The sequence below is a fragment of the Neomonachus schauinslandi genome, chromosome 13 (genome assembly GCF_002201575.2).
Source record: "Neomonachus schauinslandi chromosome 13, ASM220157v2, whole genome shotgun sequence".
NCBI classification, from domain to species: Eukaryota; Metazoa; Chordata; class Mammalia; order Carnivora; family Phocidae; genus Neomonachus; species Neomonachus schauinslandi.
Genome location: NC_058415.1, coordinates 11,647,755 through 11,674,993, shown reverse-complemented (window position 1 = coordinate 11,674,993; position 27,239 = coordinate 11,647,755). Strand labels below are relative to the sequence as shown.

At 42.9% G+C, this 27,239-nt stretch overlaps 1 protein-coding gene across 1 annotated transcript in view; it reads right to left on the bottom strand.

Moving 5' to 3' along the window:
• Positions 1-8,945: 8,945 nt before the first annotated feature.
• Positions 8,946-27,239, bottom strand: part of PIP5K1B (phosphatidylinositol-4-phosphate 5-kinase type 1 beta) — a 297,843-nt gene continuing 279,549 nt past the window's right edge. The window contains exon 15 of the mRNA XM_021694307.2: positions 8,946-9,678. Within this exon, the coding sequence (XP_021549982.1) occupies positions 9,676-9,678 (3 nt within the window). The 3' untranslated portion in view covers positions 8,946-9,675. The remainder of the gene's footprint in view (positions 9,679-27,239) is intronic.

Below are 27,239 nucleotides of genomic sequence, written 5' to 3'. Positions count from 1 at the left end.
TTGCCTGATAAAGTATTCTTGGCTGCATGTTCTTCTTGTTTAGTACCCTGAATATGTCTTGCCAGGCCTTTCTGGCTTGCCAGGTCTCTGTGGATAGGTCTGACGTTATTCTGATGTTCCTCCCTCTGTATGTAAGGAATCTCTTCCCCCTAACTGCCCTTAAGATGGTTTCCTTGGTTCTAAGATTTCCAAGTTTTACTATTACATGCTGGGGTGTTGGCCTGTTTTCCTTGATCTTGGGAGGGGTCCTCTCTGCCTCTAGGACTCGAATGTTTGTTTCTTTCCCCAGATTAGGGAAGTTCTCAGCTATGATTTGCTCAAATATATCTTTTAGTCCTCTCTTTCTCTCCACCCCCTCCGGGATTCCAATAATTCTGACATTGGAACGCTTCAGGGTGTCACTTATTTCTCTGATTCTATTTTCATGGGTTCTGAGTTGTTTTTCCCTGGCCTTCTCTTTTCCCTTTTTATCTATTAAATTGTCTTCCAGGTCACTAATTCGTTCTTCTGCCTCACTTACCCTAGCTATTAGATTATCTAGATTAGATTGGCTTCATTGATAGCATTTTATTTTATTTTTTTTCCTTTTTTCTTTTTAAAAATTGTTTATTGTTATGTTAATCACCATACATTACATCATTAGTTTTTGATGTAGTGTTCCATGATTCATTGTGAAGTTCTGCCAGTTCAGCTTTCATTTCTGCCCTTAGAGACTCTATGTTGCCATTAATTGATTTCTCCATTTTAGCTATTGTCTTCACAGTTGCTAGCCTGAATTCCATCTCCAACATCTTGGTTATATCTGAATCCATTTGTAAATCTGTGGCATAAATCATAATCTCTGAGTCTTTCCTATTTTGGGGGTTCCTCCTCCTAGTCATTCTGTTGATGGGTGGTTGAGGGAGTGTATAGAGTCCAAATTATTGACCACAACCCAAGCAAGATGCATCTGTTTTCTAGGGCCTTAGGGTTGCTGGCCTCTTGTTCTCCCAGCCTGTCTTATGGGGGAAGGGCCTGCTGCACTGTTACTCGGGCAACCCTGTTTGGGGAGAGTTGCCATGCCCCCTGTGGCAGGGGATGGGCTCAGTGAAAACTGTTTTTTTGGGGCTTTGTTCTCTGGAGGCTTTCCCTGGTGGCTTTCCGTGTCTCTTCCAAGAGTCAGAGCAGAAGAGACTGTTTCCAACCCTCTGCCTCAGAGCAGAGAGACCGCAGTCTGTTCTTCAGTGAGCTCTCCCGGCCACACTATCTCCATTTCTGTCTGTGCTGCTATAAACAGCAGCCTCCTGGGTTGTGCGCCCCTCCGCAGTGCTTCCAGTCCTAGCCTCCAGGTCAGGGCACGTCTCTGCCCTTTGTGCTTCTAGAATGCCAGCCACCCCTAGTTCACATGCACGGCCCTGCTGCTCCAGGTTTCCATCCCGGGGGCTGCCCTAAAGTCCTTTCCCCGCCGTTTCTGGTCTGTGAGTCTGTGCCCTGTCCCCAGCATGGGAAGCTGTCACTCACTGGCGGTGCAGGATCCCCATGGCCAGGCTCCCTCCCACTGCCATTCATCCTTCGGTATCTGCCAGTAGAATCATGGCTCCCTGCTTTGTACCTCGAAACCAACCGCCTGCAATCTTCTGTTTGTAGAGATCCAGATCTCCTTACATCTCAGGATGATTTCATGGGTGCTTAGAGTGGTCTGGTAGATATCCAGCTCAATTCCCGGGACCAGTTGGAATAGGGTTCCCCACTCCTCTGCCATCTTTTCCTCCTTCTGGGTGTTGTATAAGTTCTTGATATGTTTTGGGTACTAACCCTTCATCAGATATGTCATTTGCAAATATCTTCTCTCATTCTAGGTTGCCTTTTAGTTTTGTTGATTGTTTCCTTTGCTCTGCATAAGCTTTATTTCAATATAGTCCTGATAGTTTATTTTTGCTTTTGTTTCACTTACCTCAGTGAACCTATCCAGAATAAAGTTATGACCACTGTCAGAAATTACTGCCAGTACTCTCTTCTAGAATTTTTATGGTTTCAGGTCTCACATTGAGGTCTTTAATCCATTTTGAATTTATTTTTGTATATGGTATAAGAAAGTGGTCCAGTTTCATTCTTCTGCATGTTGCTATCCAGTTTTCCCAAAACCATTTTTTGAAGAGACTATCCTTTTCCAGTTGGTTATTCTGTCCTGCTTTGTCAAAGATTAATTGACCATATAATTCTGGGTTTATTTCTGCATTTTCCATTCTGTTCTATTGATTGATGTGTCTGTTTTTGTACCAGTATCATACTGTTTTGATTAATACAGTTTTGTAATATAACTTGGAAGCCTGGAATTGTGAGGCATCCAGCTTTGCTTTGCTTTTTCAAGATTGCTTTGGATATTCGTGGTCTTCCGTGGTTCCATACACATTTTAAGATTGTTTGTTCTAGTTCTGTGAAAAATGTTGTTGGTATTTTGAGAGGGATTACATTAAATGTGTAGATTGCTTTGGATGGTAGAGACATTTTAACAATATTTGTTCTTCTGGCCTCTGAGCATGGATTGTCTTTCCCTTTCTTTGCATCATCTTGAATTTCTTTGATAAGTGTTTTATAGTTTTCACAGTATACATCTTTCACTTCTTTGGTTACGTTTATTCCTAGGTATTTTATTATTTTTGGTGCAGTTGTAAATGGGATTGCTTTCTTAATTTATCTTTCTTCTGTTTCATTTTAGGTGTATAGAAATGCAACAGAATTCTGTACCTTGATATTGTATCCTGTGACTTTACTTAAATTTGTTTATCAGTTCTAGCAGTTTTTTTGGTGGAGTCTTTAGGGTTTTCTATATATAGTATCATGTCACCCTCAAAGAGTGGAAGTTTGACTTCTTTCTTACCAATCTGGATTCCTTTCCCATTGAGCACTTTGAATATATCATGCCAGTCCCTTCTGTCTTGGAAAGTTTCTGCTGAAAAATCCACAGATAGCCTTATTCAGTTTCCCTTATATGTAATGGTCTACTTTTGTTGTGCTGCTTTTGAGATTTTTTTCTTTATTACTGTATTTTGCCATTTTCATTATAATATGTCTTGGTGTGGGTTTGCTTTTGTAGATTTTGTTGGGAGTGGGTTCTCTGTGCCTCCTGGATCTGGATATTTGTTTCCTACCCCCCCAGATTGGAGAAGTTTTCAAGTATTACCTCCTCAAATTTTCCACCACCTTTTCTCTCTCTTACTTTTCTGGTACTTACATGATACAAATGTTACTATGTTTGATGGAGTCACTGAGTTCCCTATGTGTATTTTTGTATTGCATAATTTTTTCTCTCTTTTTTATTGAGCTTGATTACTTTCTATTACTCTGTCTTCTAGGATATTAATTTGTTCCTCTGCTTCTTCCAGCCTGCTGTTCATTCCATCAAGTGTGTTTCTCATTTAGTTAATTGAGCCCTTTATCTCTGCTATGTTATTCCTTACCTCTGTGTTAATGGTCTCACTGTTATCTTCTTCTCTTTTTTTTTTTTTTTAAAGATTTTTTACTTATTCGAGACAGAGAGAGCATGAGCAGGGAGAGAGGCAGAGGGAGAGGGAGAAGCAGGCTCCCCGCTGAGCCAGGAGCCCGATGTGGGTCTCGATCCCAGGACCCCGGGATCATGACCTGAGCTGAAGGCAGATGCTTAACCATCTGAGCCACCCAGGCGCCCCTCTTCTACTCTTTTTTCAAGTCTAGTGAGTATCCTTATAATCACTGCTTTAAATTCTCCATCAGGCATGTGACTTAGATCTGTTTTGCCTAGATCTCTGGTCGTGGCATTGTCCTGTTCTTTCATTTGAGGCAAATTCTTCTGTCTTCTCATTTTGGGTCTGTCTCTGTGCCTGTTTGTGTGTGTTCAGAAAGTCAGCTACGTCTCATGTTCTCAAGGGTGATGGCCTTATGAAGGAGAGTTCCTCTAGTGCCTTGCTGTGTAGTTACCCCTGTTCCCCAGGGCCCTGTATACCAGGGTGCTTCCAGGAGTGCCTCTAATGTATGCTGCCTCAGCTCTGCTCTCATGTCCTGGCTGCTTTACCCTTCATGCCAGTCATCTGCAGAGGCTCTTTTTGCCTGTTGTGGGCGGTGTTTTGTCCCTGGCCTGAATGTGGCCCATTTTAACTAGGTGTGCTCTGTCTCTTTTTGAAATGAGACCTACCACTGCCGCTGCTGGCACCAAGGCCTTGTGAAAGTCTCTGGTCAGGAGATGTCAGGTGAATGGAGGTTTGGGGCTCATCTTCTGGGGGAGGGGCTCCCTCCATGCTGGGACTGAGGCAAGTGTGACTGGCATGGCTGGTTCCACTGGAGCACAGGGGGCAGGACTTGATATAATCAAGTTAGGTAGTGAGTGTTGGTGCTTTGTTGGTTCCTGCTGGTGGTCCTGTGCTGATGCCGAGGGGTTGGGGAGTAAAATGGCGCTGGCCAGTTCATGCTCTGAGATGAGTGACTAACCTCCCCACTATGTGCCCCTGTGCTCTTCAGATCACTGTTTCCATGCTGTATGTCCATAGGTTGTTGGCTTGCCTTCTCTTCAAGAGCAGTGCAGTGACCTCTAAGCCCACTGACCTTTAAACTCCAAGCTTTAAGCTCCTTTGGTCACAAGAACTCAAGAAATTCTGGCCCTCTCACTTTCCAAACCAATTGCTTTGGGGATTTGTTTTCCCTGTGTGCTACTTTGTCTCTCACCCTTCTCTGTGACCACAGCTCCCTCCTCACCACAGCAGCCATGATCTCTTTCTCTCCCAAGCCATATCTCCAAAATTCCTTCCTTCTTTGATGTGGCCTCTATCTTTACTTGTGGAGTTTGTTCTGCTAGTCTTTAGATTGATTTCTGGGGTATTTAGGATGAAATGATAGTTATCTAGTTGTATTTGTAGGACAAGGTGAGCCTATGGTCCTACTCTGCTGTCATCTTCTAGAAACTACCAAGGTATGTTTAACTTCATAATAAATGGATTTTTTTTGTCCAGAGTGGCTGTACCATTTTGCATTCCTACCAGCAAAATATGAGAGTTAGAATTACTTTACATTCTCACTAGCACTTGTCATTGTCAATTAAGAAAAATTTAGCCCCATTTTAATATATGTGTTGTAGAATTTCACTGTAATTTAAATTTGTATTTCCCTAATGACTGATGATGTTGAATGTCTTGTGCTTATTTGCCATCCATATATTTGCTTTGAAGTGTCTATTTAAATCTTTTGACCATTTCTTTTTCAGTTTAATATATTTGTTGGGGAATAAGTTTAGATTTACAGAAAATTTGCAATGATAGAACAGAGTTTCTGTATACTCTTGACCCAGTTTCTCTGAATCTAAACAGCCTATATAACTATCGTTCATTTGTCCAAACTAGGAGTTTAACCTTCATACAATACTTTTTTTTTTTTTTTTAAAGATTTTATTTATTTATTTGTGAGAGAGAGAATGAGAGAGAGCACATGAGAGGGGGGAGGGTCAGAGGGAGAAGCAGACTCCCTGCCGAGCAGGGAGCCCGATGCGGGACTCGATCCCGGGACTCCAGGATCATGACCTGAGCCGAAGGCAGTCGCTCAACCAACTGAGCCACCCAGGCGCCCCATACAATACTGTTAATTAAATTCCAAACTTTATTCAGATTTCACCAGTTTTTCTAATGTCCTCCTCCTTTTCTTTTTTTCTCCAACTCTAGGATCAGTCCCAGGATATGGAGTTAAAATATTATGCCCTCATGTTTAAATCTCTTGGGTATCTTCACCTTCTTGGAGAACTTGTGCCTAGAGCATCTGACCTCTAATCTTGAGTAATTTTTAGATCTCCTCCATTGTTGTCATCGTGGGATTTCCCTTTACCTCCATCCTAGGGATTCTTTTCACCTCCCTCTTGAGTTGGATCTCTTATTTACTGGATCTGATGTCTTTCTTTTTCATGGCTTTCTCTTACTTGGTTTATATTCTCATTTTGGCAAAACACATCTTTTTGGAGCTTCTGGATAAAGGGCAGATGGAAATTATTTTTGTATACATTATTCTACTCTTACATATAAGTGTTTTTTCAGGGTGTGGTCATTAATTTTATTTATCAACTTGCCTAGGGTAGAGTACCCAGTTATTTAATAAACACCGATGGAGGTGTTGCTGAAAATTAATTTGTGGTTGTGGTTAAGGGTCTGTATTTAGTTGATTTAAAGTAAAGATTACCCTTGATAATATGGGTGAGCTTCATCCAGTCAAGTGGTGGCCTTCGAAGAAAAGCTAATGTTTTCTAGAAAAGAAGAAATTCTGCCTCACAACTCTTCTATCAACTCATGCCTTAGTATCCAGCCTGCTAATCTGCCATTTGAATTTCAGATTGGCCTTTTCCTGCAATTATGTGAGCCAATTTCTTAAATCTATTAGCTATGTCTATGTGTCTCCTATTTCTCTGGAGACTCCTAAGTGATACACAGGGTATAGAATTAGAGATGAGAAAAAAATATTTCTCAGAATTTTTAAGGCTTCATTAGTTTCTGGCTTCCAGTGGTGCTGTTGAGAACTTTGAATTCTGACTCTTGAGCTTTATATAAAATTTTACTTTCTGAAAACCTATGGAATCTCATGATCATCCCTGGTGGTTTGAAATTGCATGGTCAGGTTCATTTTTGTCCATTTTTCTGGGCACTCGGAGCCCCTTTTAATCTGGAAATGCATGTATTTTTAGTTTTGGGCAATTTTCTTGTATTATTTGTTTGAAGGTTTCTTTACCTCCATGGTCTCTTTTCTCTTTGTGGAAGTCCATTGGATATATGTGGTCAATTCCACATTGATCTGTGGAATTGTCTTCAATTTTATTTTTATTCCTTGTCTTTTTAAAATCATTTGGATATTTCCTCAACCTTATCTTCCAGTCACTTTCTTAGTTTCTGACTTCTGCCAACATGCTTTTACTTTCCACATTTTCTTTTATGCTTTCTAAATATTCATTTTTGTAGTAGCATACTGATCTTATTTCACAGGTGCCATATATAATTTGTTTTCTCTAAAGACGTAATGCTAATTTTTGTCTTGAAGTTTTTTGTTTTTTGTTTTTTTTTAGATTCTATTTTCATGTAATCTCAACATGGGGCCCGAACCCACAGCCCTGAGCTGAAGTCACATGCTCCACTAACTGAGCCAGTCCAGGCACCCCTAAGTTTGCTTCCTATAGTCCCTGTTTCCCCCAGTCCCCAATTTTCTGCTGGTATATTTCAGTCTCAGAGAATTTCCTGAGAAGTTTTGTGATTCTTGGTTGGTTGCTCATTAAGAGTGGGGACTAAATGCTATGAGCACTGGTGGTGGTGGGGTGGGGGAAGGCTTGCAGCTGAAATTCACTGTGGGGTGCCTTGGCTGAGTCAATTGCTGGGGAACCTCCAATGTTACTATCTTGAAACTTTCTCCCTTGGTAAGGTAACTATATTTTAGTGGTCCAAAAGACAACAGTTTTGAGTGTAGAAGAATGTCCTGCTGTTATGCCTGAGTGTCAGGCATAAACTCAGACTATCCTAGGCAAATTAGAGGGTGGTCATCGACTTCCTGATAGTGATATTTCTCATGGAAAGTTCTCCCATATCTGGTATAGATGCTAGAAGTCAAATTGTCTGCATCTTGGAGCTGTGTGGAGGAAGAGGTCTGGAGGGCCTCCTCATTCATTATAGTTTTAAATTGGAATCTACCCAAATGCCAATCAGTAATAGAGCCGAAAATTGTGGAATAGTCATACAATGGAATACTACTCAACAGTGAAAAAGAATGAGCTTTTTTTTTTTAAGTATGAGCTTCTACTACACACAACAAAATGAATGAATTTTACATAGCGTTGAACAGTAATAACAAAAAACCAGATAAAGAATATGTATTATAGGATTCCATTTATACGAAGTACTAGAACTGGCAAAACGAATCCATGATAATAGAAATCATTATAAGTTACTTTTCAGGCATTGATGGAGAGGCATCAATCCCACCAGGGGAGGGCACAAGAAGGAGTCTGTAGGTTAGATAAATGGGTAGATTTAAAATTGGAGAGGGGGAAGAGGGGGATCCCAGCTCGGTAAACCCCTGTAGTCAGAGTATCTGCTAGCACCTATGAATACTAGGGAAAGAGAGGCAAAGAATCCTCAGTTGTCTATTTCATTAGAATTCCCTGTTGAAATCCCAACCTAGGATAGATTGCCAGCACCAACTCTGCAGGCAAAATTACTACTTACACTGAGTAACCCTGGCTCTGCGTTACTTTTACGAAAGTTAATACCAAGTTTGCTTGTAAGAATCGGCTTGCTTGGACTTGAAGTAGTTTACACTGAGTGTCTTAATCATCAGGAATGTCTTTCTGTGGTCTTGGTCATATTACTTTCTAAAGACTTTTTTCCCCCACTGTATGATTAGGCAGCCTTTTAAGCCTTTGCTGTTTGAGACACTAATGAAATTGTGTAGATTTAAGCAATAATTGCTTAAAATATTCACCGCCCCTTTCTGCTGAGTCAGTTCCTTGGTGAGAAGTATACTTGCCACTCCTATGACCTCTATCCTGTCAATATCATTTGCTTTGGCTGGTGACATGTGAGCAGAAGTTCTGTAAGCCACATCTAAGCAGAAGCTTTAAGAGCTCCCATTGCCAGTTTCACTATCATTTTTTTCCCCCTGCCATACAAAGGGCATGTCCTAGATAGGAGCTGCTCTTGATTCCTACGCAGAGATTCGGGGATTGTTTGTTACCACAGCAAAACAGAGTGAAAGCTGACTTAATACACCGGGATATTTGGGAAAGTCTCCAGAACAAGTTGAGTACAGTCTGCGACTGTGTCTTCTCAGGAACCAGAGAATTTTCTCTCCTTCATGAAAGTCCGTTTATTTAGGATCCCTGAATATCTTAAAAATGGAGGAGTATCCATTTTAATTAATAAAAGAAATATAAAGACCATAAACCATTGGAATTAATGCACTACCACAATTGAGAACAAAATATTTTATTTCTCTCAATAAAACTATAGTTTACAATAGTATTTACTAAATAAATTATATAATTTCTCTTTTACAAGCAATAAACTAAATCACAAATATTTCAAAGACAACGTATGTACACGACATAAGGCCTTTTATAAATAGCTTTGCTTTTCTCATTTCACTAGTAAACAGTGAAAAAATCTTTATAGAAGCTAGTTTTCTATAAAGTATATGCAGACCTATTACACTGATCTTTATATGAAACCAATTTAAACTTTTAAAGACATGGGCTATGATTATAATTTTGCAAAAAAGAGCAGAATTTATACTTTATTTACCATTTTGCATGGATGGATTTTTAAAAAATAAGCAGATTACATATGTTGCTTATGTATAATCACTGGATGCATGCAAAACGAAATAATGCAAGTGTCAATAGGAAAATAGCACTTCCAAGTCCAAAATGGTGATTGGCAATGGTGTAGAAAGCAGCTTAAATAGAGCTCATGCAGTTCTTCACAGTTGAGCAAGCAACAGCAAATGATAGAATAGTGTGGTGTTTTTCACATCACATCTGCTGATCAGCCTATGAACCAAGGCTCCCCTGACACCTTGCAAACTCCTAAATCCAGCTGATTATTACTCTGTGTGCAGCGGGGGTCAGCCAAGTTCCTCTGGGTAATTCCGGAGTGGAGAAAATTCTCATCCACAACTGTGTTCATGTCTCATGGTCACCGTTTTCACTTACTGGGAAGGGGGGTAAAAAAGAAAGAAAGCAGCTGTTAAGACTACGTTTCGGCATTGACTGATAACTGCTCCTTATGAATGGGAACACAAATTCATTATTTCTCCTGATGCCTTGTACTCAGGAAATGTACACACAGAAGTGGGGGTGCATTAGGCTCAGGGATCTTCTGCAATGCTTAGCATAGTACTGCTTCTCTGGTGGATCTATAGCATGTAGTAAGACCAAGGTGTGTCGAGTTCCTCCTACCTCACTGCACTGTGCTAGGGCTCCGAAGGAAACAGTGCGGGCTAAGGTATGCTCCTGACCTCCAAGAGCACAGGGCTTTGAGCATGTGCTGTGGTCTAGCAGGCTTGAAGCTAATCAGAACAACTTGAACATTGTCTTGAACTCATGAACGCTGTGTTCATTTTCAAACACTATCCTTGTGACAGGGGAGTAAAAATACGTCCAGCAAATATTTTTTTAAAAGATTTTATTTATTTTTATTTTTTAAAGATTTTATTTATTTATTTGACAGAGAGAGATACAGCGAGAGACGGAACACAAGCAGGGGGAGTGGGAGAGGGAGAAGCAGGCTTCCCGCGGAGCAGGGAGCCCGAGGCGGGGCTCGATCCCAGGACCCTGGGACCATGACCTGAGCCGAAGGCAGACGCTTAACTGACTGAGCCACCCAGGCGCCCCTTTTTAAAAGATTTTAGAGAGAGAGAGAGAGAGAGAGAGAGAGCACCAGTGGGAGAGGGAGATAGAATCCCAAGTAAACTCCACACTGAGCGTGGAGCCAGACACGGGGCTAGATCCCAGGACCCTGAGATCACTACCTGAGCAGAAACCAAGAGCTGGACGCTCAACTGACTGAGCCACCCAGGTGCTCACAGCAAATATTTTTTATTATTTATTTATAATCTCTAGACCCAACGTGGGGCTCAAACTCCTGACCCCGACATCAAGAGATGCATGCTCTTCTAACTGAGCCACCCAGATGCCCCTGTCCAGCAAATATTTAACCTAAAATGGTAACCATTTAAGGTCAGAGACTGCTAATTCAACCTGTGACAGTTAAATCAAGCTACATATGGGGAGGCAGTACGATGTTCAGTTTTCAGAGACAAACACAGTGGGCTAAGTCCACTGATTTCCTAATTATTACAGCTCCAGAGCATTAGGCATATTACTGAACCTTCTTTATACCTTGTTTTATCTGTACAAGGGAGTAATAAATCCTACTTTATAGGGTAGTGGTAAGGGATAAACTTTTCTTTGGGGAAATACAGTGTGTGTATCTATGTGAGTGTTGGTATCCACACACACACACGATATACACAAATTACGTATGTATCATTTAGTGCCAGGCATGTGCTAGTATCCTCGCAAGAACCGTCGAGAAGGTTGGAGCTGGATTCACAGAGACTGTGTGGCCCAACACACTCATTTGGAGGCTGAAAAAACGAACACAAAGTTTGAAATGACTCTGCAAATTATTAAGAGACTATGTCAAAGATTCTATTTAAAAATGAGTATTTTGTCATGTAATTTAAGCTTAATGAGAGTTGTAATTTTTATTAGTTTCCACTTTGTTTCTTATTAATCTAAGTCAGGAAGGTTTGCCTGCTTAAATGCACAACTTGCTCGAACTGTCACTCAAATCCTCTTTCAGAAATAGCTCGTGTCTGGTGCCAGGCGCTGTAGCAGTGGGCAAAGCAGAAGCTGCCCACGCTCTCAGGACGGGTGTCTGTAGCGTGGACTTTGCTCAGGCTCAGTCGGATAACTTGGCGTGGTGCATATCAATCAGGGACATAAAAAAATCCACATAAAATGATATGGTCCCACTAATCAGCTTTATAAGTCCTTTTTCTTTTTTTTAAAAAAGATTATATTTTAGAGAGAAAGCATGTGAGCACGGGGAGGGGGGCGAGGGAGAGGGAGAGAGAGACCCAAGCAGACTGTGCCAAGTGCAGAGTCCCATGCTCGGCTCGATCTCATGACCCTGAGATCATGACCTGAGCTGAAACCGAGTTGGACATTCAACTGACCGTACCCCCCCAGGTGCCCCTGTATCCTTTCTTATAAATAAAAACCAAAAACTGAAAGGTGATAGTTCTGTTCTTGTTCTCTAGATCACAGCTGGAGGTCTGTCTGGGTTCTAATGTTACACTTGGAGAAGGCCATGACCCAGTTAGACCCATGCCTGAGATGACCCACCAGGGAAGGGCTCCAAACCCAAGACCCCATGAAATGGCCAGAAACCTGGGTGTTTTGGTCTAGAAAAGGAGACCTAGAGATGGGGCATAAGAGCTACCTTCCAATATCTGAAGGTTGGCTATGGGGAAGGAAGAGTTGGGTACCAGTTTAGGCCTAGGACACATGTCCCCCACAATAGTGGCACAGATGGCATGATTCTGGGGGTGGGGGTTAGAGTATCAGAATGTGTGAAGTGAGTAGCAAAAGCTTCACCCCTCCTAGTCTTTTCCTATCAGGCCCTCTGACCCGCATGTCCTACCCCAGGCACATGAGTCCAGTTTCCCATCTGTTGAGACCAGTGGGTGACAATAAATGGCTCTAAGACCAGAATTGGGACAAACTCATGGAAGCCAGTTTAGCTTCAACCTGGAAGTGTTTTCGGACCAGAGTAAAGACATGAGTAGTCCATGAAGGAGGGGTGGTTGCTGTCGCCGGTCACTGAGGGCTGATGCTGACCAGCTTCTGGGTAGAGCTGAGGCAAGAGACCCAGCATCCAGAACGTGCTCTGTATGTGGCAGACAGTTGAGGGGACTTGGGCAGTCATGGTGGGCTGTGGCAGTGAATCTCAGAGTTCCGTTTCAACCACAGGACTTTATTAAATACCGCTGATAAATTTATATCCCCAAAGAACTCAGAATATTGTAGAGATTTTGTATGCGCCTGGCACCATAAATTACTCTCTGAAAAAAGTAATATTTGGGTGTTTTTCAAAATGGGTTAAATTGGTAATTTAGTAAAAAAAACCAAACAAACAAATGAGGCTTTATAATAAAACATACTCTCTCCTTGTTGTTAAGAAAAAAGGAGTCCTTTCCAGCCGGGGTCATAAAAAATCTTTTATATCCACACTTCATAAGTTTTTGTTTTTTTTTTGAAACTGATGATGTAGAAGTTTCTGTAAACTTGTATGAACACCCACTCTCACCTCCAGGGTACAAGAATGTCTACGTGGGGGAAGAACTACCAACTCTCTCTCCATGTTATAATGTAGCCCTGGGATGACATGGTTGGCTACATGAAAGTGTCTGTTTTGCACTAATTTATAACTGTCATAAAATGAGGTGGCCTGACAGGTCTTTAAGTCTGCGTGGAATCTAAAAGCACAGTGTCTCCTTGCTTGGCCACGGTGAGAAGTCTATAGAAAGCAGTTTTATTATCCCCTTACTTAGTAGAAGATGTGCTATAATTTTCCTTCAAATTATAACCCTCCAGTCCTCTATTACCCATCACTGGAGAGACCAAAGCAACAGCCGACTATCCCACCAGGAACCCACGAAGCCCCTGAATTTATTCATCACAGTGGGGTTCCCATGCTGTGTCCCTCCAGCTCCCCAACACGGAGATGGGCTTCTCACCATATCAGTGCCCAAAAGAGTAGCAACTTTTGAGGTGACCTGAGATCCAACCACCCCTGGCCTTGTGGCTTTAGAAACAGAAATGGGAACCGGCGCTTTGGCAAGAGAGCTCAGCCAGATCTCCGAGAAGGGATGACAGACAGGATGTCATGTGAGCTGTCACCATCTGAGTGGCTGGGTGGAGGGGTGCCCACCGTCTTCTGGCCGCAGTGATGCCAGGGTTTCTGCTCAGAGCACGTGGTGCTTGGAGAGTACAGGATATTTTAAATGCTGAGACCGGACACGACAGGTGTGATAGTAGCTGGTACAAAGAGTATTTAGGGACAGATGGCGCCCAACGTAGGATAGTTTGGCTTAGGATTTTTCGACTTTCGGTGGTGTGAAGGTGGTATGCCTTCCGTAGAAGCTCAACTTCGAATTCTGAATGGTGCTCTTTGCCTGGGCTAGCACCATGTGGTAGGAGCCTCTCTCGGATGCTGGGCAGCAAGCCACCTTTCGGTCAGCCCCACGATCACGGTATAGGTAAAACCATTCTGTACCCATACGACCATTTGGCTTTTCACGAAATTACATAAACTTGGTGTTAGATGATCTTGCTCGACTGTAGGCTACTGTCCGTGTCCTGAGCACTTCCAGGCAGGCTGGGCTAAGCCATGATATTCAGTAGGCTGGGTGTCCTAAATGCACTTTCCATTTAGGATATTTTCAACTTAACATGGGTTTATTGGGACAGAACCCCACCATAAGCCAAGATCCGTATTTCTGTGGCCTAATCCCACAGTGTTACTTATTCCACACATGTGTGTTTATGTCTGGGAGTGCGTGAGATGGAAATGTATTTCTATTTCCACTTAAACCCGAGGACTTAATTTTATGATGGAAACTACACAATAATGCCCACATGGGGTCAAAGATTGCAAAGCTTTTTCATAATTAAAATTATGTAAAGCACGAACACAGCGAAAGAAAGGAAAACAGCAAATCAAAAGCAGTCTGTTTCCTAACTAACCAAGAAGCCCTGCCTGAGGTTGGACCACACTGTGGGGGGCGGGGGGGAGGCCTGATACCCCAGGAGGACCCTAAAAGTGGAGCCCTCCAACATGGGCTTCCCAGAGCCATGTGCAGAGGGCATCAAAGTTGAGACACTGCATTTCTGAGGTCTCCTTTCTAGGCTTGTTTCCAAGCCTTATATACATATTTTTCCCCCAAACATTTTGCCTGAGAAACACACACACCCACGCCCACACACCCACACCCTTAACCTGTTTATTTTTTGAAATTTTAATTTTTTTTTTATTGAAGGACAGTTGACACACGATGTTACATTAGTTCCAGGTATAAAACCTAGTGATTTGACTTGTCTCTACGTTATGCTACGCTCACTGGAAGTGTAGTTACCATCTGTCTCCATAAAATGCTGTTACATACCACTGACTGTATTCTCCATGTGGTACCTTCTGTTCCCATGCCTTACTCAGTCCGTAACTGGAAGCCTGTGTCTCCCACTCCCCTTCACTCATTTTGCCCCTTCCCCCACCACCCTCCCCTCTGGCAATCATCAGTTTGCTCTCTGTATTTATGAGTCTATTTCTGCTTTTTGTTGTTTAGATTGCATATACAAGTGAAATCATGTATTTGTCTTTGTCTGACTTCACTTAGCATAGTACCCTTTAGCTCCATCAATATTGTGGCAAATGGCAAGATCTTTTTTTTTTTTTACGTCTGAGTAATAATCCATGGTGTATATGTATCCCGTCTTCTTTATCCATTCATCAGTCGATGGACACTTGGGCTGCTTCCGTATCTTGGGTACTGTAAATAATGCTGCAATAAATACAGGGGCGCATGTGCCTTTTAGAATTAGTGTTTTTGTTTTCTTTGGATAAATACCCAGTATTGGAATTACTGGATCATATGGTATTTCTATTATTAACTTTGTGAGAAACCTTAGTGTTTTCCATAGTGGCTGTTACTGTTTACATTCCCACCAGTAATGCACAAGGGTTCCTTTTTCTCCACATCCTTGCCAACACTTACTTCTTGACTTTTTGATTCTAGCCATTCTGACAAGTGTGAAGGGATTCCCTGCTGTGGTTTTGATTAGCATTTCCTTGATGATGAGTCTGTTGGCATTGGTATGCCTTCTTTGGAAAAATGTCTACTCAGATTTTATTTCTATTTTTTTAAAGATTTTATTTATATTTGAAAGAGAGAGAGAGAGTATGAGTGCAGCAGAGGGAGCACGAAGGGAGGGGCAGAGGGAGAGGGAGAAGCAGACTCCCCGCTGAGCAGAGAGCCCGATGCGGGGCTCGATCCCAGGACGCTGGGATCATGACCTGAGCCGAAGGCAGACGCTCAACCATCTGAGCCACCCAGGCGCCCCCAGATTTTATTTTTAAATCAGACTGTGTATGTATGTGTTGAATTGTATAAATTCTTTATTTTGGATACTACCTCTTATGGGATATATTGATTGCAAATATCTTCTCTTGTTCAGTGGGTTGCCTTTTTCATTTTGTTGATGGTTTGCTTTGCTGTGGAGAAGCTTTTCATTTTGGTGTAGTCCCAGTAGTTAATTTTGGCGTTTGTTTCCCTTGTCTGAGGAGACCTACCTAGAAAAACGTTTTCATAGCCAGTGTCAAAGAAATTACTGCCTTTGCTTTTTTTTTAGGGATTTAATGGTTTTACATCTCACATTTTGATTTTTAATCCACTTTGAGTTTATTTTTTGTGTATGGCGTGAGAAAGTGGTCCAGTTTCATTCTTTGGCTGTAGCTGTCCAGTTTTCCCAGTACTACTGATCAAAGAGAGTATCTTTTCCCCATTGTATATTCGTGCCTTCTCTGTCATAGATTAATGGACCATCAGTGTGTGGTTTTATTTACGGGCTCTCTTCCACTGATCTGTGCATCTATTTTTGTGACAATACTATACTGTGTTCGTTACTGTAGCTTTGCAATAGATCCTAAAATCTGGGATTGTGATACCTCAAGTTTTCTTCTTCCTTAAGACTGTTTTGGGTATTTCAGGGTCTTTTGTACTTCCATACAAATTTTAGTATTATTGTCCTAGCTCTGTGAAAAATGCTGTTGGTGTTTTGATAGGGATTGAACTGAACTTGTACATTGCTTTGGGTAGTATGAACATTTTAACAATATTAATTCTTCCAATCCAAGAGCATGGACTATATTTTCATTTGTGTCATCTTCTATTTCTCTTATCAGTGTTATGTAGTTTGCAGAGTACGGGCCTTTTACCTCCTTAAACTTATTCCTAGGTATTTTATTACTTGTGGTGCAAATATAAATGGAGTTACTTTCTTTTTTTAAGGTTTTATTTATTTATTTGAGAGAGAGAATGAGAGAGAGCACATGAGAGGGGGGAGGGTCAGAGGGAGAAGCAGACTCCCCGCTGAGCAGGGAGCCCGATGTGGGACTCGATCCAGGACTCCAGGATCATGACCTGAGCCGAAGGCAGTCACTTAACCAACTGAGCCACCCAGGCGCCCTGGAGTTACTTTCTTAATTTCTCTTTGTGCTACTTGGTTATTAGTGTCTAGAAACTCAACTGATTTCTGTGTATTTTGTGTCCTATAACTTCACTGACATCACTTATTAGTTCTAATAGTTTTTTGGTGGAGTCTTTAGGGTTTTCTATGGTTTTCTATGTATAGTATCATCTGCAAATAGTGACAGTTTTCTTACCAATTCTGATGCCTTTTATTTCTTGTCTGATTGCTGTGGCTACCTCCAGGCTTGGTTTGTTCTTTTTTCTAGTTACTTTAAGTGTAAGGTTAGTTTTTTTTTTTTTTTTTTTTGAGATACTTTCTCTTGAGAAAGGTATCAGTATAAATTTTCCTCTTAGAAATGCTTTAGTTGGGGCACCTGGGTGGCTCAGCCATTAAGCGTCTGCCTTCGGCTCAGGTCATGATCCCAGGGTCCTGGGATCGAGCCCTGCATTGGGCTCCCTGCTCGGCGGGAAGCCTGCTTCTCCCTCTCCCACTCCCCCTGCTTGTGTTCCTTCTCTCGCTGTGTCTCTCTCTCTCAAATAAATAAAATCTTAAAAAAAAAAAAAAAAGAGAAATGCTTTAGTTGTGTCCCAAAGATTTTGGATTGTTGTTTTTAGTTTCTTTTGTCTCCATGTATTTTTTCAATCTCCTTTTTCATTTCTTTGTTGACCCATTGGCTTTTTAGTAGCATGGTGTTTAGCCTCCAAAGTGTTTGTGTTTTTTCCAATTTTTTTCCTTTTGATTGATAACTAGTTTCATTCTGTTGTGATTGGAGAATATGCATGATATGATTTCAGTCTTTTTAAATTTATTGAAATTTGTTTTGTGGCCTAACATGTGATATGTCCTGGAGAATGTTCCATGTGCATTTGAAAATAATGCATTCATTTGGTTTTGCATGGAATGTTCCATATATATTCAGGTCTATCTGGTTGTGTGTGTGTGTGTTTTTAAGATTTTATTTATTTATTTGAGAGAGAGCAAGCAGGGGGAGTGGCAAAGGGAGAGGGAGAAGCAGACTCCCCACTGAGCAGGGAGCCTGACACGGGGCTTGACATGCAGCTTGATCCCAGGACCCCAAGACCATGATCTGAGCTGAAATCAAGAGTCCGAAGGTTAACCGACTGAGCCACCCAGGGGCCCCTACAGTCTTTCTTTTAAAGTCTATTTATTTTGTTAAGTATTGCTATCCTGGCTTTTTTCTCCCACTTGCATCTGCATGGAACATAATTTTTTCCATCCCTTCACTTTTGGTCTATCTGTGTCTTTAGGTCTGAAGTGAGTGTTTTTTAGGCAGCATAGAAATAGGTCTTGATTTTTTATGCATTCTGCTGTCTCATGTTTTTTGATTAAATATAAATCATCTAAATGCTCCAACGTAATTATTGATAGGTAGGTACTACTGCCATTTTGTTAAGTGTCTAAACCTACATTTAAAAGATGTATTTAGTCAATAAAATTTTGTAAGAGATGGAATGTGGTGGCCAGGCAGAGCTTCGCAATTGTCAGATTGGCCAATATGAACAGCACTAAAAATGGCCACGATGTCTCCATGTTCCATGAGCCCTTGGGGTGATGTTCTTTTTAAACTCTATCTACCTTAGGTATAGGCCAAGGGCTCCATGGTTTTCCTGTATGGTGTCCAAATGCATCCTCACTTTGGTTTCAGGATGAATTTTTTTTTTTTTTTAATATTGTATTTATTCATTTGAGAGAGAGAGGTTGAGAACCCACAGAGGGAGAGTGAGCGGGAGAAGCAGATTTCCCGCTGAGCAGAGAGCCTGACACGGGGGCTCCATCCCAGGAGCCTGAGATCAGGACCTGAGCCGAAGGCAGATACCCAACAGACTGAGCCACCCAGGTGCCCCTCAGATTGAAATTCTCATCCATTACACATGTGAGGAAAGCACTGATTTCTTTTTTTCTTTCCAGGCTGACATAGGTAATAATCCCCTATTTCCTTTTTCTACACCAAGCCCCTATTTCCATCAGCAATTTCTGAATTCTGTTTACCTCAGCCCTGCTCTGTTTCCTTTCTATTATCTATTCCTAGTCTCCTGGCTGATGTTCCTTCTATAGCCATGAGAGCACAGCACCTAGTCCTGCCTCGCTGCACTCACTGTGGCCAAAACACACAGCGTCACCACCTACACGTACATAAAGGCTTCACAATGCCTCATCCTCATCTCATCTCCGTGGCTCTGGGGTCCCCTCCATCTCTCAATCGGGGTTCACCAGATTGACTTCTCAGAACTCCCTGAATTTCAAACACAAAACAGCCACCACTGGACTCTGGGAAGTTTTGAATCTTTTTTCTTCTTTTAGCTGAGGCTCTATATTTGCATTTTGCTGTATTCCTCCCTACCTCATGTTGGGGGTTACTTCCCAAGGCACAAGCACTAGAAGATAGATAGGAGGGGGGATTTCTCTTAGTCCAGTCGCTGCAGGACTATAAAAGCTCACCGTTTTCCTGGAGGTGAAATGAAGGTTCAGACTAGTGCTCCAGAAGTGAGGACCTGGCACATGAATAGGTCCCATCACACACTGCTGTGCCATTTCATAGATGGAAGGAACCTTAGAGAAGCTAGGGTCCAAGCTGCCTACCTTGACACTTAAAAAATTTTTTTAGGCTTGGAATCAGAGGTGAAAATACTTTTCTGAGAACCAGGAACTGTAGGCGTTGAACCAAGAACCCATGAGGCAGAATGCGAAATTTGGAATGTCCTTGAAGGGTATACCCAGTTTGGATGAGAACCACCATGTTGTGCCCAGTCTGGCAGAACGTGTGCTGAAATTTGAGCTCTTGGCAGCACAGGGAGTACCGGGCCTCGTGCCCACGATTAAATGGCCTATCAAAGAGTTCCATACCAAGCAGCAGATAGATGACAGGTGTACTTGGAGATGTTGTGGGTTAGGTTCCAGATCATCACAATGAAGTGCATACTGAAACAGGCAAATGAATCTTTCGGTGTTGCAGTGCATATCAAAGTTATGTTTAGACTATACTGTAGTCTGCTACGTGTGCAACAGGACTATGTCTAAAGAACAATGAACATGCTTTAATTAAAAAATCTGGTATTGCCAAGGAAGGGCTAACCATCATCTCAGCTTTCAGCAAACTGTAATCTCTTTGCTGGTGGGGGGGGGGTCTTGCCTTGATGTTGATGATGGCTGACTGATCAGAGTGCTGGTTGCTGAAGGTTGGGGAGACTGTGGCCATTTCTTAAAATAAGACAGCAATGAAGCTTGCTGCATTGATCGACTCTTGCTTTCATGAATCATTTCTCTGTAGGATGCGATGCTGTTGGGTAGCATTTTACCCACAGTAGAACTTCTTTCAAAATTGTGGTCAATCCTCTCAAACCCTGCTGATGCGCTATCAACTAAGTTTGTGTAATAGTTGAAATTCTTTGCCGTCATTTCAACAATCTTCACAGTATCTTCGCCAGGAATAGATTCCATCTCAAGAAACCATTTTCTTTATCTATAAGAAACAACTCATCTGTTCAGGTTATATCATGGGATTGCAGCAATTCGGTCCCATCTTCAGGCTCTCCTGCTAGTTTTCTTGCTCTTCGCACCACATTTGCAGTTATGTCCTCCACTGAAATCTTGAATTTCTCAAAGTCATCCATAAGGATTGGAATCAACTTCTTCCAAACTCTTATTCATGTTGATATTTTGACCTCTTCCCATGAATTACGAATGTTCTTTATGACATCTAGGATAGTAAATCCTTTCCAGAACATTTTCAATTTACTCTGCCCTGATCCATCAGAGGAATCATGATGTTTGGCAGCTATGGCCTTAAGAGATGTATTTCTTAAGACTTGAAAGTCACAATGACTCCTTGCTCCATGGGCTCCAGAATGGATGTTTTGTTAGCAGGCTCGAAAACAACAGTTTCACTGTACATCTCCATCAGAGCTGTTGGGTGACTGGGCGCATTGTCCAGGAACAGCAATATTTTGAAGGGAATATTGTTTTCTGAGCAGTAGGTCTCAACAGTTTGGGCTTGAAATACTCAGTAAACCATGCTGGAAACAGATGTGTGGTCATCTAGGCTTTGTTCCATCTACAAGAGCACAGGAGTAGTAGGATTTGCATAATTCTTAAGGGCCCTGGGATTTTCAGAATGGTAAATGAGCACCACCTTCAACTTAAAGTCACGTTAGCCCCTACTAGCCTCTACCAAGAGGGGCAGCCTGTCCTTTGAAGCTTTCAGGGCAGACTTGGAGTCCTCCAGCTATGTAAGTCCTAGATGGTATCTTCTTCAGATATAAGACTGTTGTGTCTACACTGAAAATCTGTTGGTCAGTGTAGCTGTCTTCATTAATGATCTTAGCTAGATTCTCTGGATCACTGGCTACAACTCCTACATCAGCCCTTGGTGCTTCGCCTTACACACGTTCATGTCATGGACATGGCTTCCTTCCTTAAACCTCATGAACCAACCCCCTGCTAGCTGCAGACTTTTCTTCTGCAGCTTCCTTACCTCTCAGCCTTCACAGAATTGGAGAGAGTTAGGGCCTTGCTGGGGATTACACTTTGGCTCAAGGAATTGTTATGGCTGGTTTGGTCTTCTATCCAGACCACTAGAACTTTCTTCCTATGAGCAATAAGGCCGTTTCACTTTCTTATCATTTCTGTATTCACTGGAGTAGGGCTTTCAGTTTCGTTCAAGAGCCTTTCCTTTGCATTCACATCTTGGCTAACTGTTGGGTGTAAGAGGCCTAGCTTATGGTCCATCTCTATTTCCAAAATGCTTTCCTTGTTAAGCTTAATCACTTCTAGCTTTTGATTTAAAGTGAGAGACCTGAGACTCTTCCTTTTTCTTGAACACTTAGAGGCCCTTGTAGGGTTATTAACTAGCCTAATTTCAATATTGTTATGTGCCAGGGAATAGGAGGGCCTGAGGAGAGGGAAAGAGATAGGGAAACGGCCACGGGGTGGGGCAGTCAGAACACACATTTATTAAGTTGGCTGTCTCATGTAGGTGTGGTTTGTGGCTCCCCAAACTATTAGAGATCACTAAAACAAATATAATAATGAAAAAGTTTGAAATGTTATAAAAATTACCAGATTGTGACACACAGACACAAAGTCAGCAAACGCTGTTGGAAAAATGGCGCCGAAAGACTTGCTCAACGCGGAGTTGCCACAAACCTGGAACTGGTAAAACATGCAGTAAAAAGAGGCGTGCCTACAATGATGAGAAGAGACTCAGGAAAAAAGCTGGCACTCATTGTAGATGTCTCACGGGAATGAAGATTATGGCCTTTCATTTTTTAAACTCTTAGTGCAGCAGTGATGTTTTAACACAGTTCCCTACCTGATTAATTTGTTTTCCAAAAGCCCAAGAGCAGCCTGAGGGCATCAATGATGTCTATAGGCTGACAATTCCACAGCAGACTTTCCAGCACTTGAGTGACTTCTGCTAATTATAAATCTGAGTGGTTATCTTGTCATCTGATATATCCTATAATCCTGGAGCTACAACCGAATTCACTCTGACCCCTGCTTATGCTTCAGTTGGAAAATGTTGGGGATGGGAATAGAATCTTGGTTTCATTTGAAAAGGAGCACTGCCTTCGGATGAGAACACTGGGTTCTCTTCCACTTAGACAGAAGGAAAACAGAAAGAGGCCAGAGGCCCCTGGCCTCAGTCTAGAGGGTAGGAACTAGAAGCTATACTCCGATCAAGACTTTGTCTCAGCACTTCTATTGGTACCATTTTCTTTACAAAAAGGCACTGTAGCCATAATGGGTTGAGTTGTAGCTTTCTGAAATTGCTATGTTGAAGTCCTAATCCCCAGGACCTCACAATGTGACCCTATTTGGAGGTAGGGTGTTTACAGAGATAATTAGGTTAAAATAAAGTGAGGAGGGTGAGCCCTAATCCAGTATGGTGGGTGTCTTTACCAAAAGGGGAAATTTGGACACATACAGGGAAGTCCATGTGAAGACACAGGGAGACGACCATTCTCTACAAGCCAAGGTGAGGGGCCTGGAACACCTCCTTCCCCCAAGGCCCTCAGAAGGAACCGACCCTGCCAACACCCTGACCTCTGGCTTCTGGCCTCCGGAGCTGTGAGACAATAAATTTCCATTGTCTAAGCCACCTAGTTGGTGGTACTTTGTTACGACAGCCCTAGGAAACTAAGACAGCAGCCATTACTGGGGTTTAGAAAGTGTTGTTGTTGTTGTTGTTGTTGTTTTAAGTTAAAATCTCTGATTTTTAAAACACTTAATCCTATTCCTTACTTGGGGTTACCTCAAAATACACAGGCACCCAGGAGTTGAGAGGCTGTAAGGACAACCTGTCAGAGATTCAAAGTGAAGAAAAGGATTTCTCCACCTTGTATCTGTTGATACTTCGTTAAGGTTGCTGCTCAAACAGTAAAAAGAGCATTTTCTCTGTTGAATCCCTGAACTGCTAAAGGGCCTCTCCATGAGGCTCGAGTAGGATGGACCTTGACAGCGGAGGAGGGCGTGCTCAGATCCTAGGGAAGACCGACACCTGCATTTTGGCACCTGATCGTTAGCAATAGCCTGCGGTCCGACTGGAAGGGTGGCAGGTGCTGGGCCTGTCCCAGGGAACTACCGTCGACACCTGCAGGGTGTGGCCCTGCCACACGTGCACGCACAGCACTGAGTCTGCGAGAAAGTCCACGGGGTGGAAAGAGTCCAGTGACCGGCACACTTGCTCTTCAGTCGGTTTCAATTCGAGGACTTCCGCCACTCCTGCTCCCCCGCGGGCAGAGGCGCCTTTCTGCCAGTAGGTGGCAGTAGGGGTCACCAAAAGCAGGAACACCGTCAAAATCTCCGTTCATACAAGGGTGTGGGGTAGCTTTGCCTGATGTTAGGAGGAGAAGGGAGGACACACAGAGGAGAAGGCCACGTGAAGACACAGGCAGGGATTAGGGCTGCAAGGCTAAGAATGCCAAGGAACACACCAGCCACCAGAAGCTGGAAGAAGCCGGCAAGGATCTCCTCCTAGCGCCTTCAGGTGGAGCCTGGCCCTGCTGACACCTTGATCCAGACTTCTGGCCTCCAACTGTGACACAATACACTCGTGTTTAAGCCACCTAGATCCGGGGACTTTGTGTTCGGCCAGCGCTTGGAAACTAACACAGGTAGAGACAAAAGCAAGGGAGGCCAAGCCCTCAGATCTCCCCTCCCGGGTCCTCCTCATCCCATTCACCACACCCAGGGAGGCCTTGTTTTTTTATTAAGTGTGTAATCCTTACAACCTTCTCCCTTCTACCAGATTTTCCCATTCCTTTTCAGATCCCACAAGAGCGAGCAGTAGGGATGAGGACAGCCCTGTTCCCATTCCTTCTCAGATCCCACAAGAGTGAAGAGTAGGGACGAGGACAGCCCTGTCCACGGGTAGGATTTAAACTTGGTTTCCCTAAACTTCCCGTTTTGTTCCTAACGAGGTTCATGTTGAGTTTGCGATTTGTTTCCTGCAGGCTCAGTGCCTGGTGGTCTCTAAGGTCACACCATGAGAGACTGTTGTTCCTCACATGCTTTTTTTCCCAAGAGTTGGAAAGGCTCAGGAGACCAGTAAACATTGGCTCCTGATGACAAGGGAGAATACGGAAACGGAGAGCCGAGACAGAAGCGAGATTCTGGAGGGAGTGCGTCGGAGAAGGGAAGTCAGTGCCAGGAGGCAAAGGTGGAGAAATGAGGACCCCCTCCCCCCCAATCAGTTGGAGACTGAGGCAAGCTCACGTGCAGAGCTGACCTTGAAGAAGGCAGCCATCGCGGTGGCCTGTGAGGCCAGGAGTCACTGTAAAGCTAGGACCCAACAACAACAAAAAGCCTACCCTAGCCCCGCAAGCTGTCACTCAATGGCTAATTCTGGGCGTAATTTAACTGAGAAGCCAGTAGGCCTGGCTAACTCCAATTCCCTTAGCTAATCCTCACACAGTAGTTGAACACTGTTGGTTTTAAAAACAATCCAATGGGTGACCTGCTATCATAGACTGCTGGCTTGCCTCGTTAATTTGAAAGCTTGTGTTAGTATGGGAATCACTTGTGGGTGCCATGGGGCCAGACAGTGGGATCCATTTTCTCCACTCATCCACATGTCTTAGAAATAATATTTGGTCAATGACTTAAGAGGGCCAAGCACTTCTGTAGATAAAAGGTCCTATTTTGCTCTTCCTGAAATCTCTCCATTTCTTACCAATGTGCTCAATATGGTGGAAGGAAACGGCGTTCTGCTTGAACGCCTTACAAGCCAAAGGCAGTGATTTGCTCTCCTCCTCCTCTGCTCTCACTAAAATCTACCACAACCCAAGCAGTGTCTTTGGCAGATGGGGATTCTAGCTCTCTGCTGAGAAGCAATAGAATTGCCCCTGTTTCAAATCAACACCCCTCGCAGCATCCAATCTGGCTCAAACAGGAGTGATTAAAGGACCTGATACTCTGCATACAAGTCTTTATGCTCAATGCCAGTGGAGTCCAATCCACAAATGCAGTTTCTCCTGCCAAAAAGTTCCAGTGGGTCTTCTAAGACCCCTGTGACCTAATTTAAAGTGTTTTCCTTCTTTTTCTCAGGCTTTTCTCATACATAATGCTATGATAAGCTGTTAATTCAATCATTTTCACTTCTCTGCCACCCTTCGTCCTGTGATCAAAGAGTATTATTAGCCACCCTAAAGACCCGTTAAATAATCAAGCTGTCCACCAGCTGCACATCAGAGCATTAATCTCCAGTGCAGGCATGGCTAAGAAATGGCTTAACTGTTTCTTCTCCTTTGCCCACAGCTATTTTTGGACTTCAAACGGCTGTCTTGCAGAGACACCTATCTGGATGAAAGTACCGATTAGTGAGAGGATGTTAATAGGGAAAGTGTAAAAAACGAAAAGGGTATAACCTTCAGACTAAAGAAAGTCACTGTTTAATGGCAGCCGTCTCTCAAACTTCTGTGTTAGGAAAAAAGGGACTGCATTATCTCCCACTTACCCAGTGGCTCCCGGCTAGTCATCCCCATAACATTGCTCAGCTGCGTTTTGCTGGTGGTTGCTCTTCCCCTTGAGACAAGACTGCATTCTACTTCCGGCAGAGGTAACTACCTTAGCAACTGGAGTAACAGTGAAGGTGCCAGCATCAATGTTCACACGGGGGCATCTGGCTCTCTTGTGAGCCCGGCATGATTGCCCCTTCTCAGTCAGCAGAGCCTGCTCATCTCTGCTGAAGCCTTTTAAAGATTTTTTTTTTTTTATTTGAGAGAGAGAATGAGAGACAGAGAGCATGAGAGGGAAGCGGGTCAGAGGGAGAAGCAGACCCCCCGCTGAGCAGGGAGCCTGATGTGGGACTCGATCCCGGGACTCCAGGATCATGACCTGAGCCGAAGGCAGTCGCTTAACCAACTGAGCCACCCAGGCGCCCTACTGAAGCCTTTTAAATACCCTAATCTGTGCCGTCAACTCAAAATTCAATGGAAAACGTATCTTTGGTCACTGGATAAACCGTCTTCAGAAACCCCTCCCCCCGCCTTGATTTGAATAGTGGCAGATGAATCAGCCCTGAACTCTCTAGAGTGAAGGTGAATGGCCTTTTCATTTTTTTTTTTTTTTTAAGATTTTGTGTATTTATTTGACAGAACAGTGAGCACAAGCAAGAGAAGTGGCAGGCAGAGAGAGAAGCAGACTCCCCACTGAGCAAGAAGCCCGATGTGGGGCTCGATCCCACGACCCTGGGATCATGACCTGAGCCGAAGGCAGGCGCTTAACTGACTGAGCCTCCCGGGCGCCCCTGAAGGATGATAGCTAGGAACACGAAACCTGAACCCAATGCTTTCTTTACTAAGGGTAATGGAACAATTAGCTGCCTTTTAAGGTAAACTATGCTTTCAGTTTCATGTCTAATTACAGCAGAAAGCAGGACAGCCAACCTAACTGATATGTGCATCATGTGGGTGGATCCCTAAAAGGAAATATCGTATGTTATCTGGTGTGCATACATTATTTGGGTTTAAATCCTGTATATTTTTAAAGGGATATGGGTGGTATTCTATATTAGTATACAAATAATAGCACTGGGGGATTGGGTGAGATCTACTAGAGAAACCCTGTACCTTAAAGGAGAAGAAGCGTTACAAGAGAAACCAGACTATGTCTTGTTACAATTCTGAACACAATGTCCCCACAGAAGCCTCCAGCTGCCTTTCAAGAGAGGATGCCTTTGATGAAGAGGATTCTAATTAGGTCCACAGGAAGGCAAGACAAAGGTTTTCCTTTCTCCTGCTTATCTTTTCCATTCACTCTTTCCACAGTATAGAGGCAAATGAAAACAGTGAAGGGAGGGCAATGAGCTACGTCCTTTCAGAACTGGAAGAGCAAGGAAAAAAAAAAAAATCCAGTGTGAAAACACACCCTGGAATTACAAATTCATGGTGCAGACTTTCTAGATGTACTGTGAAGAAATTTAAATACCGTGAAGGTT